This window comes from Hylobates moloch, unplaced genomic scaffold (genome assembly GCF_009828535.3).
Source record: "Hylobates moloch isolate HMO894 unplaced genomic scaffold, HMol_V3 SCAFFOLD_14, whole genome shotgun sequence".
Lineage (NCBI taxonomy): Eukaryota > Metazoa > Chordata > Mammalia > Primates > Hylobatidae > Hylobates > Hylobates moloch.
In genome coordinates this window covers 3,676,156-3,693,044 of record NW_026652289.1, presented here as the reverse complement: position 1 = coordinate 3,693,044, position 16,889 = coordinate 3,676,156, and the positions used below count along the sequence as shown (strand labels likewise).

The 16,889-nt window shown below is 45.6% G+C and overlaps 1 protein-coding gene across 1 annotated transcript in view; it reads left to right on the top strand.

The window, feature by feature from the left end:
- PDE9A (phosphodiesterase 9A) overlaps positions 1–16,889 on the top strand; it is a 178,394-nt gene that overhangs the window by 59,967 nt on the left and 101,538 nt on the right. The window contains exons 5-6 of the mRNA XM_058427844.1: positions 14,519–14,573; positions 15,798–15,868. Of these exons, the coding sequence (XP_058283827.1) occupies positions 14,519–14,573; positions 15,798–15,868 (126 nt within the window). The remainder of the gene's footprint in view (positions 1–14,518; positions 14,574–15,797; positions 15,869–16,889) is intronic.

The window sequence follows — 16,889 nt, the reverse complement described above, 5'->3', positions numbered from 1 at the left end:
CGCTCCAGCCTGAGCAAGAGAGTGAGACTCCGTCTCAAAAAAAAAAAAAAAATTTGTATTTTTAGTAGAGTCGAGGTTTCACCATTTTAGCCAGGCTGGTCTCGAACTCCTGACCTCAGGTGATCCACCCACCTCGGCCTCCCAAAGTGCTGGGATTACAGGCATGAACCACTGTGCCCGGGCAAGGAACATGCCGTTCTTTATTTTGCCTTCACTGTGAAGGATGAGTTTTTGTGGTGTGGAATTCTGCATTCACAGTTGGTTTTCTTTAAGAAGCTTAAAGATGTTGACTCACTTTCTTTCTGGCTTCCATTGTTTCTGATGAGAAGTCAGCTTAATTTGATCATTATTCCTCTGTATGAAGTGTGTCTTTTTTCTCTGGCTGTTTTCTTTGGGGTTTGTTTGTTTCGTTTTGTTTTTGAGATGGAGTTTTTGCTCTGTTGCCCAGGCTAGAGTGCAGTGGTGCGATGTCGGCTCACTGCAACCTCCGCCTCCTGATTCTCCTGCCTCAGCCTCCAAGTAGCTGGGATTGCAGGTGCCCGCCACCACGCCCAACTAATTTTTAGTAGAGACAAGATTTCACCATGTTGGCCAGGCTGGTCTCGAACTCTTGACCTCAGGTGATCCACCCACCCGGGCTCCCAAAGTGCTAGGATTACGGGCGTAAGCCACCGTGCCCAGGCCTCTGGCTGTTTTCAAGCTGTTGATTTCTTTCCTTTATCTTTAGGTTTCAGCAGTTGGACTATGATGTGCTTCAGTCTCATTTTCTTCTTATTTATTCTTCTTCATGTTCATTGAGCTTCCATGGACTATGAATTTACATTTTCAGCAAATTTGCAAAATTGTCAGCCATTATGTGTTATATGTGCCATTCTTTCTCACTAATGACCTGTATGTTAGAAAGTTTGCTGTTCTCTTTCAAGTGACTGCGGCTTTGTGGTTTTTTATAATCTTTTTTTTCTTTGCCCTTCAAATTGGGTAATTTCTGTTGATCTGTCCTTGATTTCCCTGACTCTTCCACTGACTCCAAACTTCTGTAAGTTGATCCATGAAGTTTTTTTTATTTAGGATATTATATTTTAAAATTCTAAAATTTCCACTTGACTTTTATTCATAGATTTCTCTCTTGAGACTCCTATCTGTTTACTACTTACTAACACCTTTTTGGTTTAGGTATTTGGACGTACTTGCAATTGCTGCATTAAAGTCTTTGTTTGCTCATTTTGGCATCTGAGCTGGCATGTGTCCAGGGCGTCTGATGGATGATTTTCTCTTGGCCATGGGTCACATTTTCCTATTTCTTTGCATGTCTATTTTTTATTGTAGACTAAGATTATAAATAACACCTAGTAGAGACACTGGATTTTCTTATCATCCTCTGAAGAGTGTTAATTTTGCTCCAGGAGTCAGTTAACGTTACTGACTGATCATCTGAACCTCGTGCAGCCTGGTTTTATGCTTTGTTAGGGTAGATCTCTAGACTGACCCTTCTGTGGTTTTAGTAGGAAGCCTGAGGTATTTATCAAGCCCCTCTAACTGGGCTACATTTAAACTCCAAACTTTGTCTCCTCCACAGCAGGAGCTGAAACCTCTGCCACACTAGGCCCACAAACATGCGTCATTCAGGGATCCACCAAGGAACAGGGTAGTTTATACAGAATTTGGGTCCCACCACCATGGCTTCCTCCTTTGGGAACTCTCCTTTCCATTTCCATCCTCTCTGACAACCTAAAACTCTGTCATCTGACACTACAACCTGGAACTTTCTGCTTAAGTTTTAGCCATCTACATTATAAGGTCACTTTATAGCAAGAAATAGAATATTATTCCATTCTAGGCCAAGCACAGTGGCTCACACCTGAAATCTCAGCACTTTGGGAGGCCGAGGTGGGTGGATCAACTGAGGTCAGGAGTTTGAGACCAGCCTGGCCAATATGGTGAAATCCTGTCTCTTATAAAAAAAATTTTACAAAATTAGCCGGGTGTAGTGGCGCATACCTGTAATCCCAACTACTCAGGAGGCTGAGGCAGGAGAATCCCTTGAACCTGGGAGCCAGAGGTTGCAGTGAGCCGAGATGGCACCACTGCCCTCCAGCCTGGGTGACAGAGTGAGAGTCCGTCTCAAAAATAAAAATAAAAAAAATTCCTTCGTTCTTTTATAGCAGCATAGTACTTCATTTTGTAGATGTACTATTGTGTATCCTACTGATAGATATTCGTATTGCTTCCAGTCTTGTTTTTACAGTGATCAGTTGGTTCTTCTTAATTTCTCTTGCTACAAATGTTGCTGCTATGTACAACCTGTTAAAGTCCACAGCTGTAGTAAAACCTTCGGTTTGCAAAAATGACTCGATCTTTACAAACATTCTCTCATTTGTACCATAATCAATTTATTGGATCACAGAATTTCCTGACAGAATCCTTCCTGGAACTAGTCTATGGGGTCATTTGGCACAGAGTCAAAGCCCCAGACACGATGAGCTAGAGTTGATTTCCTTTGGCTTCACATAATTAAACTTTCCCAGAGGATTATCAGGTTACAGTGACACACACACAGGCTGTCAGATAATGGACAGTCCCAGCAACGTGTACAACCAGCTGGTGGCTCCCAAATTCAAATTCCCCCAGCGGCATCCATTTGGTTATTCATACCCACACCCCCTTAGAAGTTCACCCCTCCGCCAGGCGCAGTGGCTCACGCCTGTAATCCCAGCACTTTGGGAGGCCAAGGCGGGCGGATCACCTGAGGTTGGGAGTTCGAGACCAGCCTGACCAACATGGAGAAACGCTGTCTCTACTAAAAATAAAAAAATTAGCCGGGCATGGTCACGCATGCCTGTAATCCCAGCTGCTCGGGAGGCTGAGGCAGGAGAATCGCTTGAACCCAGGAGGCGGAGGTTGAGGTGAGCCGAGATCACGCCATTGCACTCCAGCCTGGGCGACAAGAGCAAAACTCCATCTCAAAAAATAAATAAATAAATAAATAAGTTCACCCCACTATGGGCAAGAAGCCACACAGAAAGAAAAAAAAAGGTATCTCTGGGGTTTTCTGTAGGGAAAGTAAGTGCAGCTCTGTCCCGTCTTTGCAGCTCTGAATAGGAACGTGGTGGAATAGGGCAGGTCAGGCTTGACGATGTCATGACTTGGCCTCTCTCAGTGTCACGCAGTCCCTGCAGGTTATAAGGATTGAGCTGGCCGGGCACAGTGGCTCATGCTTGTAATCCCAGCACTTTGGGAGGCCGAGGCAGGCAGATCACCTGAGGTCGGGAGTTCGAGACCAGCCTGGCCAACATGGAGAAACCCCATGTCTACTAAAAATACAAAATTAGCCCGGCGTGGTGGTGCATGCCTGTTATCCTAGCTGTTCAGGAGGCTGAGGCGGGAGAATTGCTTGAACCCGGGAGGCGGAGGTTGCAGTGAGCTGAGATTTCGCCATTGCATTCCAGCCTGGGCAACAAAAGCGAAACTCCATCTCAAAAAAAAAAAAAAAAAGAAGGAGAAGGATTGAGCTAACGTGTGTGAACCACCTAGTACAGCACCCAGAGCACAGTAACAGCTCCTTACAGATGTTACGGTACCTTGATCTATAAAACAGTAAAGGGAAATGCATGCTAGCTGCCCCAGATGCTGTCAGCTTCACAGGCATTTTTCTGCCTGCAAACTAATCCTAGGAGGAGAAGAGGACATGGGGAGAAATTGCACCCAGTCAAATGTAAACGATGCAAAACATGAAATTCCCCTCTCTGAAAACGAAAGGGAAAGAACTCGATTCAATGCCTGCCCCTGAGGTGAACCTGAAATGACAAGGCAGACACTCTCCAAAACTTCACGTTTGGCCACCAGGATCTTCAGTCGATTTTGTTTTCTTCGTCCTATCTGAGTGGCTGAAACGCCTGTGATCTGGGATAGTCCTTTGGCTGCTGATAGACTTATGCAATCCCTTGGCAGGCAGGACAGGCCAGAGGAAGGGCTCCTGTGCCTTTAAGGTCACTGTTAACCATATAACTTTATTGTGTTCCTGGGCTATAAAGGAAATGTCGTCCTTGATCTGAACGTCTGTTTTATGATGTCCATAAACGGTGAATTGCCAGTGACTGTACCCTGAGTGAGAACATCCTCAGCCAGTTGAGTAGTTCAAGGGCAGTTGCAGGGGTCAGGAGAGAGCAAAAGTGGGACAGAAGAGGAGTTTTCTTCCCAGGAAGAGGGACAGTGCCACCCCACCCCTCACTGACAGGGAAGCCTGCCAGCCCTTCCTCCAAAGAGCCTTGGCTCTCAGGGATCGGAGGTTGGACAAGAGCAGAAATAAAGGCACCCTGCCCCCACCCCCCACAATCTTCAGGATGTCTAGAGTGCTTATCACTTTGGGGGCAAGTAATATGAATTATTTTCCCTAATACAAAAATAAAAAGTAAGACACCCGTTTTACCCTTTTCTGAAAGGAGAGCAGAGGTATTTTTCTTTTTTTTTTTTTTTTTTTTTTTTTTTTTTTGAGACGGAATCTTGCTCTGTCACCAGGCTGGAGTGCAGTGGCGCAATCTCAGCTCACTTCAACCTCCGACTCCCTGGTTCAAGCGATTCTCCGGCCTCAGCCTCCCGAGTAGCTGGGATTACAGGCACCCACCACCATGCCCAGCTAATTTTTTTGTATTTTTAGTAGAGACAGAGTTTCACCATGTTGGCCAGGATGGTCTTGAACTCCTGACCTCATGATCCGCCCGCCTCAGCCTCCAGAAGTGCTGGGATTACAGGCGTGAGCCACCGCGCCCGTCCAGTAGAGGTATTTTTTCTAATGCTTGGGAAGTGTCTGTTAAGTATATATTCACTGGAGGGTGCTCAGCACCTCGCCCTGTTGCTGCAGGTCGGGACTAACAAGGTGAAACATGGCTCATTGCATGCAAATCTAAGCCCAGTGATGCCGTGCAATGGCTACAATCAAGGGCAATAGAACGGATCGTGCATGAGCTCCCAGGCCACATGCACACGCCCTTGTGATATATTATTCCCTCTACTCTTGCAGGTCAGTGCTTGGGATGCTAGTGCCCAAGCTGGTGTTCCTAGGTCGCCTCCTTCAATGCATGGGTCTGGGGGCCAGCGTGTTCTATTGCTAGGGCCATGTGTGCATTCGTTTGCCTAGGGGAGAAAAGTACACATTCCCATCAGCTCAGGTGCATGGAGGACGGAAGAACTGCTGTTGCTGCTTGTATTCTCTTCAGCACAAGATAAAAAGGAGATAGGCAAATCAGCTGGCTGGCCAATCAAATTAGCTTATTGGGTTACACTAATTTTTAGAATCAGAATTATAGGTCAGGCTGTGCTAGCAATCGGTGAAATCAAATTTCATGTCATTCTGCGCTGGGTAGACTCAGGATTTGCCTGAAACAAGTAAACAATTCCTGGAAGAAGTGGGCGAGGGAGAGGCTTGAACTGTCCACTCAGACCAAGGAGAAGTCAGGCAATGGCTTCTGGGCATCGCTTGGGGTGGGGGCAGCCCCTGCCCTGGACACCCGTGAACATGGAGGCAGCCGTGTGAACACCATGAGGCAGGGTGTCCATCCTGCCACCCACACAGCTGCGTCCTGCCCAGGAATGAGGCTGGCAGCCCATAGGCCCCTCCTCGGTCCCTCTAGAGGTTTGCTTCATTCCAGTACCCTTGGTTCTGTCAAATGGGCAGGGCCTGGGCCCCTCTGTTGCAAACCCATGGCCCAACGCTGACCTGATCCGGCAGCATCTAAAAACAGGACCTGGAGACTCTGCCGGACTCCAGGATTGCCCTGGAACAAACCTAAAGTCTCCTATGACATGCAAACAATTCTGCCAGCCCCACCCAGCATTCCCTGCATGTGCTTATCAAGTGAGGAGGCCAGCAGGACGCAGCACCCAGGTGAGCACACTTCATTGAGTCCAGGCGTGTGCAGGCCAGAAGCAGCCGGGAGTTGAGGCTGAAGAGGAGCCTACCTAAACCTGTCATTACGACTGATTGATCCTTGGTGTAGTCAAATCTTCTGCCTTTATTAAAGTCATTAGTATCTAGAGGTAAATCCCCATCAGCATGGAGCAGCACCACGAAATCCACTCGAGCATGCAGACTCGGGGGCACTTTTAGCTATTCTATTGGTTGTTCTCGGGGGACAGCTTCCTTTGGAGAACATATGAGTTGTCTGTGAATATCAGCTTGCTCTCCCTCAGTTTCCATCACGTGGATCAGCGAGAGTTAATGCTGACTTCCCCTCCCTCGGGGGCTTATTTGCAATCTCCCCATTTGCTCAAAAACTTCCAGGTCCAGAGGGACCCTAAAGACCCTGTCGTGTCCCCCTGTGAATTACCAGCATCCCAGGCCATTGCTGGGTTTTCTTAAAACTATTAAGACACTATCAACGTGAAATGACTTGAATATGCTCTAATTTTTAAAATTCATTTTACATCCTTCAGCATTTAGGAAAGAGAGGGAGGTGTCATACATAATATCAAATTTGGCTGACACGAGGTGATTTTGCCACAAAGGTTGGGAAGGATGAACATTTGCAATTGAAAACTGTTTGTTGCCCCCAGAATCCAGCGGTTTCAGACTCTGAGGATTCCGGAGGTGCTAGAGGGGGTGAGGGCCACATTCAGGTGGTGCAGGCGGGATTCACCCCTTCACAGCCTGGAGGTGGTGCCCGGAGCACACCCTGTCACCCCAAGGATGATGACACCCAAGGGAAGGTGGTGGAAGCAGGAAAGGGAGGTCAGAGGAAACCTGGGGCCCTCAGTGGGCCTCCGTGATGCGGAAACACTAATAATGCCAACAGCAATAGCAGAGGCAGGCCGGGCTTACGTGGCCGGGGCTGGGCTGGTGCGGTCCTGAGCACTTGACATGTGTGAAATCACAGTTGTTTTAAGTTCTGAACTCCCCTGGGAGGAAACTGTGGCCACAGCAGGAATTCCAATGATTCTAGGGTCAGGAGAGGAGGCACCCGCTTCCTGATCAGGGCTCTGTTTGTGGATGCGTGGGTGTGGTTGGCCTTTGTACACACTGGCGGTTTTGCTTCTTTCCCCCAGCAAAAGAATGCATATTTTGCATTATCTAAAGAGGTAGTTCCGTGAGCCCACTGTGCTGAGTCACATGTATTCCATCGGTGTAAGTACCACCACCTGGGCAGTGCCCCCAGGGTGTTCTCACTGGGAGCGCAGCTTTGTGTCTGTACCCTTCCTGAGAATAGCTGACGTGCTGGCCTGGGTGGCGCACTGGCCGAGGTGTGGCTATGACAGACCAGGATACCAGCATCTGCCCCAGCACTGAACTGGGCAGAGAGAAGATGTGGACAGAGTGGCATGAAACATGACAGCTGTTTGTGCTGGAAATTAGATGTAGCCACACAAATCCTGTCGTGCTCAAAGGGTTCCATCTCCAAAGTCCAAAGGAAAACTCTTCCTTAACTTTTATTCCATTCCGTCTATACATTTCTTATTTTGAAGCAAGGATAGATTCACACACTGTCGTAAGGATGCATACAGAGAAAGCCCATTCATGGCCTGGTTTCTCCCAGTGGTGACATCTTGCAAAACTCTAGCACAATGTCACAGCCTGGCATTGACCGTGACACAGTCCAGATCCAGAACATGGCATCCCCACAAGGATCCTGCCTGCTGCTCTTTAATAGCCATGCCGCTCCCCTTCCATTCCTCACTGGATCCCTGTCCCCTGGCAATCATGAGGTCTCTCTTTTTTTATTTTTTTGAGACAGAGTTTCGCTCTTGTTGCCCAGGCTGGAGTGCAATGGCGCGATCTCGGCTCACCCCGCGACCTCCGCCTCCAGGGTTCAAGCGATTCTCCTGCCTCAGTCTCCCAAGTAGGTGTGATTACAGGCATGCACCATCATGCCTCACTAATTTTGTATTTTTAGTAGAGACGGGGTTTCTCCATGTTGGTCAGGCTGGTCTCGAACTCCTGACCTCAGGTGATTCCCCCGCTTCAGCCTCTCATAGTGCTGGGATTACAGGCATGAGCCACCGCGCCCAGCCTCTGGTCTCTATTTGTATGATGTTGTCATTTCTGTAATGTTCTACACATGTAATCATGCAGTAGAACATGACTTTAGGATTGGCACCTTCCACCCAGCACAACCCCCTGGCATCCATCTGGGTTGTCGCCTGTATCCGTGGTTCATTCCCTTCTTTCTGAGTCATATTCCATGGTATGGATGGACCACGGTTTGTTCAACTATTCTCCCTTGAAAGGCATCTGCATTGTTTGCATTTGCGGCTACTACAAATACATCTGCCAGGAACACGTGGACAGGCCTTTGTGTGAACGTCAGTTCTCCGTGTACATCATCTCTCTGCCCTGTTGCTTGCATCTTTAGTTGGTGTTTTCTGTTTTTTGAAGAACCTACCAGACTGTTTTCAGAATGACTGTACCATTTTTCATTCCCATCTGCCACGAGTGAGTGAACCGTGTTTCCACATCCTTTCCAGCACTGGGGGTTGGCACTATTTTGTATCCTAGCCGTTTTGATAGGTGTGCAGTGGTGTCTCACTGTGGTTGTAACTGGCATTTCCTAATGGCCGGGTGGTGCTCAGCATCTTTTCACGGGCTTCTTTCCATCTGTGACTTTCTCCAGTACCCATCTGCTCATCTCTTGCCCGCTTTCAAGTTGGCTGGTTTTGTTTTCTACCATTGAGTTTTGACCATTCTTCATATATGCTATATGCAAGTCTTTGTCAGATACGTGTCTTGCGAATATTTTCTCCCAGACTGTAGCTTGTCTTGTCATCCTCTTACCAGGGTCTTTCACTGAGCAAAAATTTTAATTTTGATGAAGTCCAATCTATCAATTTTTCTTTTTCTGGTTTGTGTTTTTGCTGTCAAGTCGAAGAACTCCCCACCTTACCGAAGACCCTGAAGGTTTCTCCTATTTTCTCTCTATGTTTGATAGTTTTATGTTTTACATCTGTGGTCCGCTTTGCATTGATTTTTATATAAACTGAATTCTAGGTCAAGTCTCTTTTTCTTTTTTGTTGGCCTGCGGATATCTAATTTTTCCAACACTATTTCCAACACTATTACTGAATGCCACCACGCCTGGCTATTTGGTTTTTGTTTGTTTGTTTGTTTTTGTAGAGATGGAGATCTCTCTTTGTTCCCCAGGCTGGTCTCAAACTCCTGGGCTCAAGCAATCCTCCAACCTCGACCCTCCCAAAGTGCTGGGATTACGGGCATGTGCCACTATGTGTGGCTGGTATTTTATTTATAATTTCAGTGTCTACATGGTCATTGCTAGGCTTTCTTTTCTCTGTTGAATTGCTTTTACATCTGGGTCAAAAATCAGTTGGGCGTATCTGTATAGACATGGTCATAGGCCCTCTGTTTCTTTCATTGCGCTACCTGTCTGTCTTTCTGCCAGTACCTCACAGTCTTGATTACTGAAATTATGTCATAAGTCTCAAAATAAGATAGGCTGATTCCTCTCATTTTATCTGTTGTTTTTCAAAATTGTTTTTATTCTTGTGAGTCCTTTCCCTTTCTATCTAAATGTTAGAATAATCTCTATTTCTACAAAAAAAAAAAAAAAGTCTTGCTAGCCTTTCAATGGGAATTTTGTAAAACCTGTTTACCTATGTGGGGAGAATTTACTATATTGAGTCTTCCAACCCATTAACATGGTCAGTCTTGCCATTTGTTTATATCTTCTTTGATTTCTTTCATGAATGTTTTGTAGTTTTCAACATACAACTTCTGCATATGTTTTGTCAGTTTTACACCTAGGGGCATTTTTGAGTGACTGTAAATGGTACTGGTGTTTGTTTTTGAGACAGGGTCTTTGTCCCTGAGGCTGGAGTGCAGTGGCCTGATCATGGCTCACTGCAGCCTCAGCCTCCCAAGCTCAAGCAATCCTCCCACCTCAGCCTCCTGAGTAGCTGGAACCACAGGCACATCCCACCATGGCTGGCAATTTTTTTTTTTTTTTTTTTTTTTTTTTTTGTAGAGATGGAGATCTCTGTTCCCCAGGCTGGTCTCAAACTCCTGGGCTCAAGCAATCCTCCAACCTCAACATCCTAAAGTGCTGGGATTACAGGCATGCGCCACTATGTGTGGCTGGTATTTTATTTATAATTTCAGTGTCTACATGGTCATTGCTAGTATATACAATTGTAGTAAATACAATTGAATTTTGTGTGTTTTCCACCCTGCAAACTTGCTAAACTCTCTTCTTAGTTCTAGGAGGGTTGTGTTTTCTTTTTGTTGTTGTTGTTTGTAGATTCCTTGGGATTTTCTATGTAGACAACATGTCACTGGCAAACAAGGACAGTTTTCTTTCTTCCTTTCTAATCTGTTTGCCTTTTATTTCCTTCTCTTGCCTATTGCACCGGCTAGGACTCCCAGCACTATGTTAATTAGCAGTAGCGAGAGCAGACAGCTTTGCCTTGTGACAGTCTTAGACACCAAGCACTGAGTCTTTCACCATTAAGTACAGTTGGCTCTTCTGTATCTGTGTGTTCCATATCCATATATCCAACCAACCACTGATCAGAAATATTTTAAAAACAAGGAAAACAATACCAATTAGTAAACAATACAGTATAGCAACTCTTTACATAACATTGACATCGTATTAGGTATTCTAAGTAATCTAGAGATGATGTAGCGTGTACGGGAGGATGTGCATAGGTTATATGCGAATGCTACACCATTTTATATAAGGAATTTGAGCATCCTTGGATTTTGGCATCCTTATGGGGGGTCCTGGAACCAATCCCTCAGAGACATCAAGGAACAACTATATAATGTTGGCTGTAAGGTTATGGTTGATGCTTTTAATCAACTTGAAGAAGTTCTCCTCCATTCCTAATTTTATGAGAGTTTTCTCATGAACATGTATTGAATTTTGTCAGATGTTTTTTATGAATTAGTTAATATGATCATATAATTTTTCTTCTTTAGCCTGTTGATTGGAGATTACATTGATTGATTTCCAAATATTGAGCCAACCTTATATCCCTGGAATAAACCCCACTAAATCTTGATATGCAATTATTTTTATATATTACTGAATTCTACTTGCTATTCCATTAGTGATTTTTGTATCTATATTCATGAGGGATGTTGGCATGTAGTTTTCTTTTTGTTGTTGTTCCTTGTCTGCATTTGGTATCAGGGTAATACCAACTTCATAAAATGAATGGGGCCCAGGTGCAGTGGCTCATGCCTGTAATCTCAGCACTTTGGGAGGCCAAGGCAGGCAGATCACTTGAGGCCAGGAGTTCAAGACCAGCCTGGCTAACATGATAAAACGCCGGCTCTACAAAAAATACAAAAATTTAGCCAGGCTTAGTGGTGGGCATCTATAATCCCAGCTACTCAGGAGGCTGAGGCAGGAGAATCACTTGAGCCCAGGAAGCGGAGGCTGCAGTGAGCTGGGATCATACCACTGCACTCCAGCTTGGGGGACAGAGTGAGACTCAGTCTCAAAAAAAAAAAAAAAAAAAAGAATGGTAGTGTTTCCTCCTCCTCTGTTTTCTTGAAGATATTGTTAGAATCATGTTGACTTTTTAAACATTTGGTAGAATTCTCTATAAATGTTTAGAACCATCTTGGCCTGGACATTTCATTTTGGGGAGTTTTTAAATTACGAATTGACTTTTGCTATAGGTTGTTTAAATTACCTGTTTGATATTGAATGAGTTGTAGTACCTCACGCTTCTCTAGAAGTTGGTCCATTTTATTGAAGACGTCAGAGTTATGTGTGTAGAGGCATTTGTAGTGTTCCCTTATTATCCTTTTGATGTCTGCAGGGTCTGTAGTGATGTTCCCTCTTTCATTCCTGATATTGACAATCTGTGTCTTCCCTCTCATTCTTTGTCAGTCTTGCTAGAAGTTTGACAATTTATTATTTTCAAATACCTAGCTCTGTTTTGTTGATTTTCTGCATGGTTTTTCTGTTTTCTGTTACCAGGATTTCTATTCTCCTGTCTTTGTGATTTCCCTCCTTCCTTCCTTTGCTATCACTGTGGGTTTACTTTGCTCTTCTTTTCCTGGGTTCTCATCGTGGGATCTTGGCTTATTGAGTTGAGATTTTTCCTCTGTCTAATGGAAGCCCATAGTGCTATAAATTTCCCTCTCAGCATTGCTTTAGTCATGTCCCACAGCTAAATTTTGTGTTGTATTTTCATTTTTATTGAGTTCAATGTCTTTTTAATTTTTCCTTGAGACTTCCTCTTTGACCCTTAAGTTATTTAGAAGTATGTTGTTAAGTTTCCACGTGTTTGGAGATTTTTCTGCTATCTTTCTGTTATTGATTTCTACTTTGATCCTCGTGTGGTCAGAGGACATACTCTGTATAGCTTCAGTTCCTTTAGATTGGGTGAGATTTCCTTTACAGCCCAGGATATGGTCAGTCTTGGTACATGCTCTGTAGGTGCCTGAAATGAATGTAGTGCTCTGCTGCTGTTGGGTGAAGTGGTCTATAAATACTCATCATTTGATGGACTTCTAAATGTATCTCAAGACTCTGAGATCATTTACTCTCAAAGGTTATGTGATACACTACCTTTTCCAAAGAATTCCTAAGTGATCTAAACCCCTGCTGAGTTCACCAAGTGGCCTGTAAAACCCTATGATGATTCTTGTTGATGGGAGCCATCTTCCCCCACTAGTAGGTGTGGGCCTTTCTTAAGGTGAGGGCCTTGAGCTCGCACCAGTTCAACCTATGGCTGTATGAAAATTTTCTGGCTGACATTTTTACACTTGTAGCTTCAAGAGATATAATAAAACATCATTTTTCTTCTTCTTATCAAGTCATAGAATGCTAAAGGCAGCGGGAATCTAGGGTGATCTGGTCTACCCTCTCATTCGACAGGTGAAGCAATGAGATGTTGCGAAGTTAAACTGATTAGTTTTTAAAAATTTTTTAAATGAAATTAATATATGTTAATTATAGAAAATGAATAAGAAAAAAGGGAAAATGCATAAGATAGAGGGAAGCAAACATTTTTAAATAAAATTTATATAAAACTTATAACCAAAGATGACTACTATTATTATTTTGGAGTATACCCTCCCAATATGTCTTCAAAAGCGGGATCACTCTATATTACTGCTTTAAAATCCTTTTTTTTTTGTACTTTAACAACAGACATGAACATTTTTCAAAATATTATTTCTAATAGCAAAATATCCTTCCAGATATATGTCTGATGATACAGTTTTCTCATCATTTATTTAATGAATCTCCATTGGGTGGGCGTGCAGGTTGTTACAGTTTTCTCTGTGTTAAATAACACTGCGATGAATATCTTTTGTGTACATGCATGATGATTTCCTAGAAATGGGACTCCGGGTCAGCGCTTGTGAACATTTTTAGCTTCTGAGCCCCATTGCCAAGTTGGATTCTTGAAATTTTTTGTTTGTTTGGGCAGCTTTGGTTTTATTTTTTTGTTTTCTTTTGAGACGGAGTTTCGCTCTTGTTCCCCAGGCTGGAGTGCAATGGTGCGATCTCAGCTCACCGCAACCTCTGCCTCCCAGGTTCAAGTGATTCTCCTGCCTCAGCCTCCAGAGTACCTGGGATTACAGGCATGCGCCACCATGCCTGGCTAATTTTGTATTTTTTAGTAGAGATGGGGTTTCCCCATGTTGGTCAGGCTGGTCTCAAACTCCCGACCTCAGGTGACCCGCCTGCCTCGGCCTCCCAAAGTGCTGGGATTACAGGCGTGAGCCACTGCACCCAGCGCAGCTTTGGTTTTATTTGTTTTGTTTATAGTAGAGGGTTAGACATCAAATCAACATAGAAGATGATGTGAACTTATGACTAAGCCTGGCGTGGGCTCTCGGTATTCTGGGGCATGAGCTGGAGGATGGCTGGAGCCAGGTAGACACCGCTCCCTTCCTTAGAATGTCACCTTGCTGACAAGGACAGCACTGTGAGCATCCACACCTTCCTGTGAGGTATCTGGCATTGGGCCTGGTCAGGAAACAGGAAGACAGGCAGGTTCCATTTAGCCTGGGACCTGGACCTTGTAAAGCCAGCCACCCAGCCCAGTTTTACAGGCCAGGCAACAAAGGGAGCAACTCGTTGGACTGAGGCCTGCCTCCCCTCTGCAGACCCGCCGTGAGAACACCGTGTTCTGAGTTGAGACGTGCCTTGAACTCACTTTGTCCCAGTAATTGCCCCCATAAAATAGACCTGGACACTAAGAGGAAACTTCCCATATTTGGAAACCCAGTCCTGCCTGCTTTTTATAGCTGGTGTCGAGGACAAGAGAACCACAAGCCGTGGCCAGTCTGCTGAGAGACCACTGAGGGACACACGGGTTGTGGGCCTGGAGCAGCCCCGGAGGGAAGGAGCATTTCAAAGTGGACAGGTAGAGCCCAGGCCCAGAGAGCCCCAGGGCTGCTGCCAGGAAGGCCAGCGCATCCCTCCAGGTAACGGGCAGCTCCTCGGCCACAGCCTCCGCCCCCCAACACGTGGGATTCGGGCTGCAATGGCCTACGCGTCTTTTCCTCTTGTCCATGTTCCATCTGTCTTTCTTCTTTGGTTTCTAGAGAGAGAAGAATTAATCCAGAGCGTGCTGGCGCAGGTTGCAGAGCAGTTCTCAAGGTACGGTCTTCTAAACTTACAACCAGCCAGAGATGGGCACATCTTTCTCTAAGAGCGAGGGCAGGCCCCAGGCTCTGAGGCTGGCCTTGGCCGGCAAGCGCGGCTGTCTCACCTGCCTGGAGGAGCTGCCCGCATGGTGGAAGCCTTCTGTGGCTCCTGTAACTAAGCCAGTTTGGATGGAGCCCGGGAAACACTCACCTTAGACCAAAGACCGTGTTGAGTGGGCGCATTAGAACGTGAGCTCGTGAGGTCGAGATGTTCTCCGCCGGCCCTTCTGGGATGGGAGAACAAGCTGTATGAATTGGCTCCATTGGAAAATAAGCTTCCTCGCTGAGCTTCTGTGTAGTTAGGAGACTTCCTTTTCATTGGAGTCATCCCAGCAATCCTGACCTGGATACTGTATTTTCCGTTTCTCAAACTGACTTCTCTGTGGCATCTTACTGCCCAGGTTAATTAAAATGGTGAAAAGCACAGACGGGTGGGATTTCTTAAAAACCTTCGAATTGGCCGGGTGTGGTGGCTCACACCTGTAATCCCAGCACTTTGGGAGGCAGAGGCGGGCAGATCACCTGAGGTCGGGAGTTCAAGACCAGCCTGACCAACATGGAGAAACCCCCATCTCTACGAAAAATACAAAATTAGCTGGGCGTGGTGGCACATGCCTGTAATCCCAGCTACCCGGGAGGCTGAGGCAGGAGAATCACTTGAACCCAGGAGGTGGAGGTTGCCGTGAGCCGAGATCATGCCACTGCACTCCAGCCTGGGCAAGAGTGACAATCTGTTTCAAAAAAAAAAACACAAAAAAACCTTCGAATTGTTTAACTGACTGGGTTAGAGTCTCCAGAGAGCACAACAGGTCCTCCGAAGGTGTCTGTGCCCATCGGGGGAGGGCACGGGGACTGGACCGTCTCAACCACATGGGCAGAGAGAGGGCCATGTGTCCGCCCCAGAGATCTTGGGTCCACTGCTCAGGCCTGAGGAAGTAAATATGCCCACCCGCTCGGAAACTACACCTCATGATAATTTGGTGATTCTTTCCTGCCCATGGGACATGATGATTTCTGAAGAGCAAGTCCTAGCATGTTGGCACCCAGCCCCTCACCAGCCCACCTAGAGGCCTTGCCCGTGCCCACAGCAGGGACTCAGTAGGTGTTTGCTTAACCAGTTTTGGCTCTGAGAATGTTAAGGGTCATATTTACTCTCTCTTTTCTTTTTCATTCCTAGAGCATTCAAAATCAATGAACTGAAAGCTGAAGTTGCAAATCACTTGGCCGTGCTAGAGAAACGCGTGGAATGTGAGTGACGTTTCTGTTTCCTTTTTGCTTCTCTGTCCTTTAATCTCTATTCAAATTAACCACTTGGAACAGGGAGGAGTTCAGTGCCAAAGGTAAACACGAATGTCTTTCCTTTGTGAAATACTTGAAAATTACCTTTGATGTGAACAAAGGCTAGCACAGTAACTAACTAGGCATTTTATTTCTATGTTAAAAGAAGCACAGCTCATGGTATAAAGCATTCTTTCAGCCCCAAACAGTAAAAATGCACACATGAAGCCCTCCACACTTAGCCCTTCTGAGAACCTCTGCTGAGTGTCTTGTCTGTGTCTTTTTTTGTGTAAATGAAGACATTCTCTGCACACTGATCGGCACCCTGTGGGTCATAATTTTTTGGAATATGTCTACTAAGTTGTTATCTCTTGCTTTCTGATACAGTCTGGATGTGCGTCCCCTCCACATCTCACACTGAAATGTCATTCGCAATGTTGGAGGTGGGGCTGGTGGGAGGTGTTTGGGTCACCAGGGCAGATGCCTCCTAAATGGCTTGGTGCTCTCCTTGAGATAGTGAGTTCTTGCAAGATCTGGTTGTTTAAAAGCACGTGGCACCTCTCTACCCTCCTGCTTCTCCGTCGCCTTCCACCATGACTGGAGCCTTCTCGAGGCCTCCCCAAGAGCCAAGCAGATGCTGGCACCAGGCTTCCTGTAAAGCCCACAGAACTGGGAGCCAATCAAACCTCTTTTCCTTATAAATTGCCCAGCCTCAGGTATCTCTTTATAGCAACAGAAGAACAGCCTACTACAGCCTCCAATCACCACCAAAGGAAAAGCAGAAAAAGAACTAGTGAGCCAAGGAGTGTTGATTCAAGTCCTGATTTAATGATCAAAAAGGTCAAATTCTGGGAAGAAAACAACTTCAAGTCACCCACCCTTTTTGTCCTCATCCATAATATCAAGATCAATGCTTGAATTCCACAGGCCTCACAATTCTGTGTTCAACTCACAGCTTGACAAGTGAACTCTTTGTCAATGAAAAGACAAA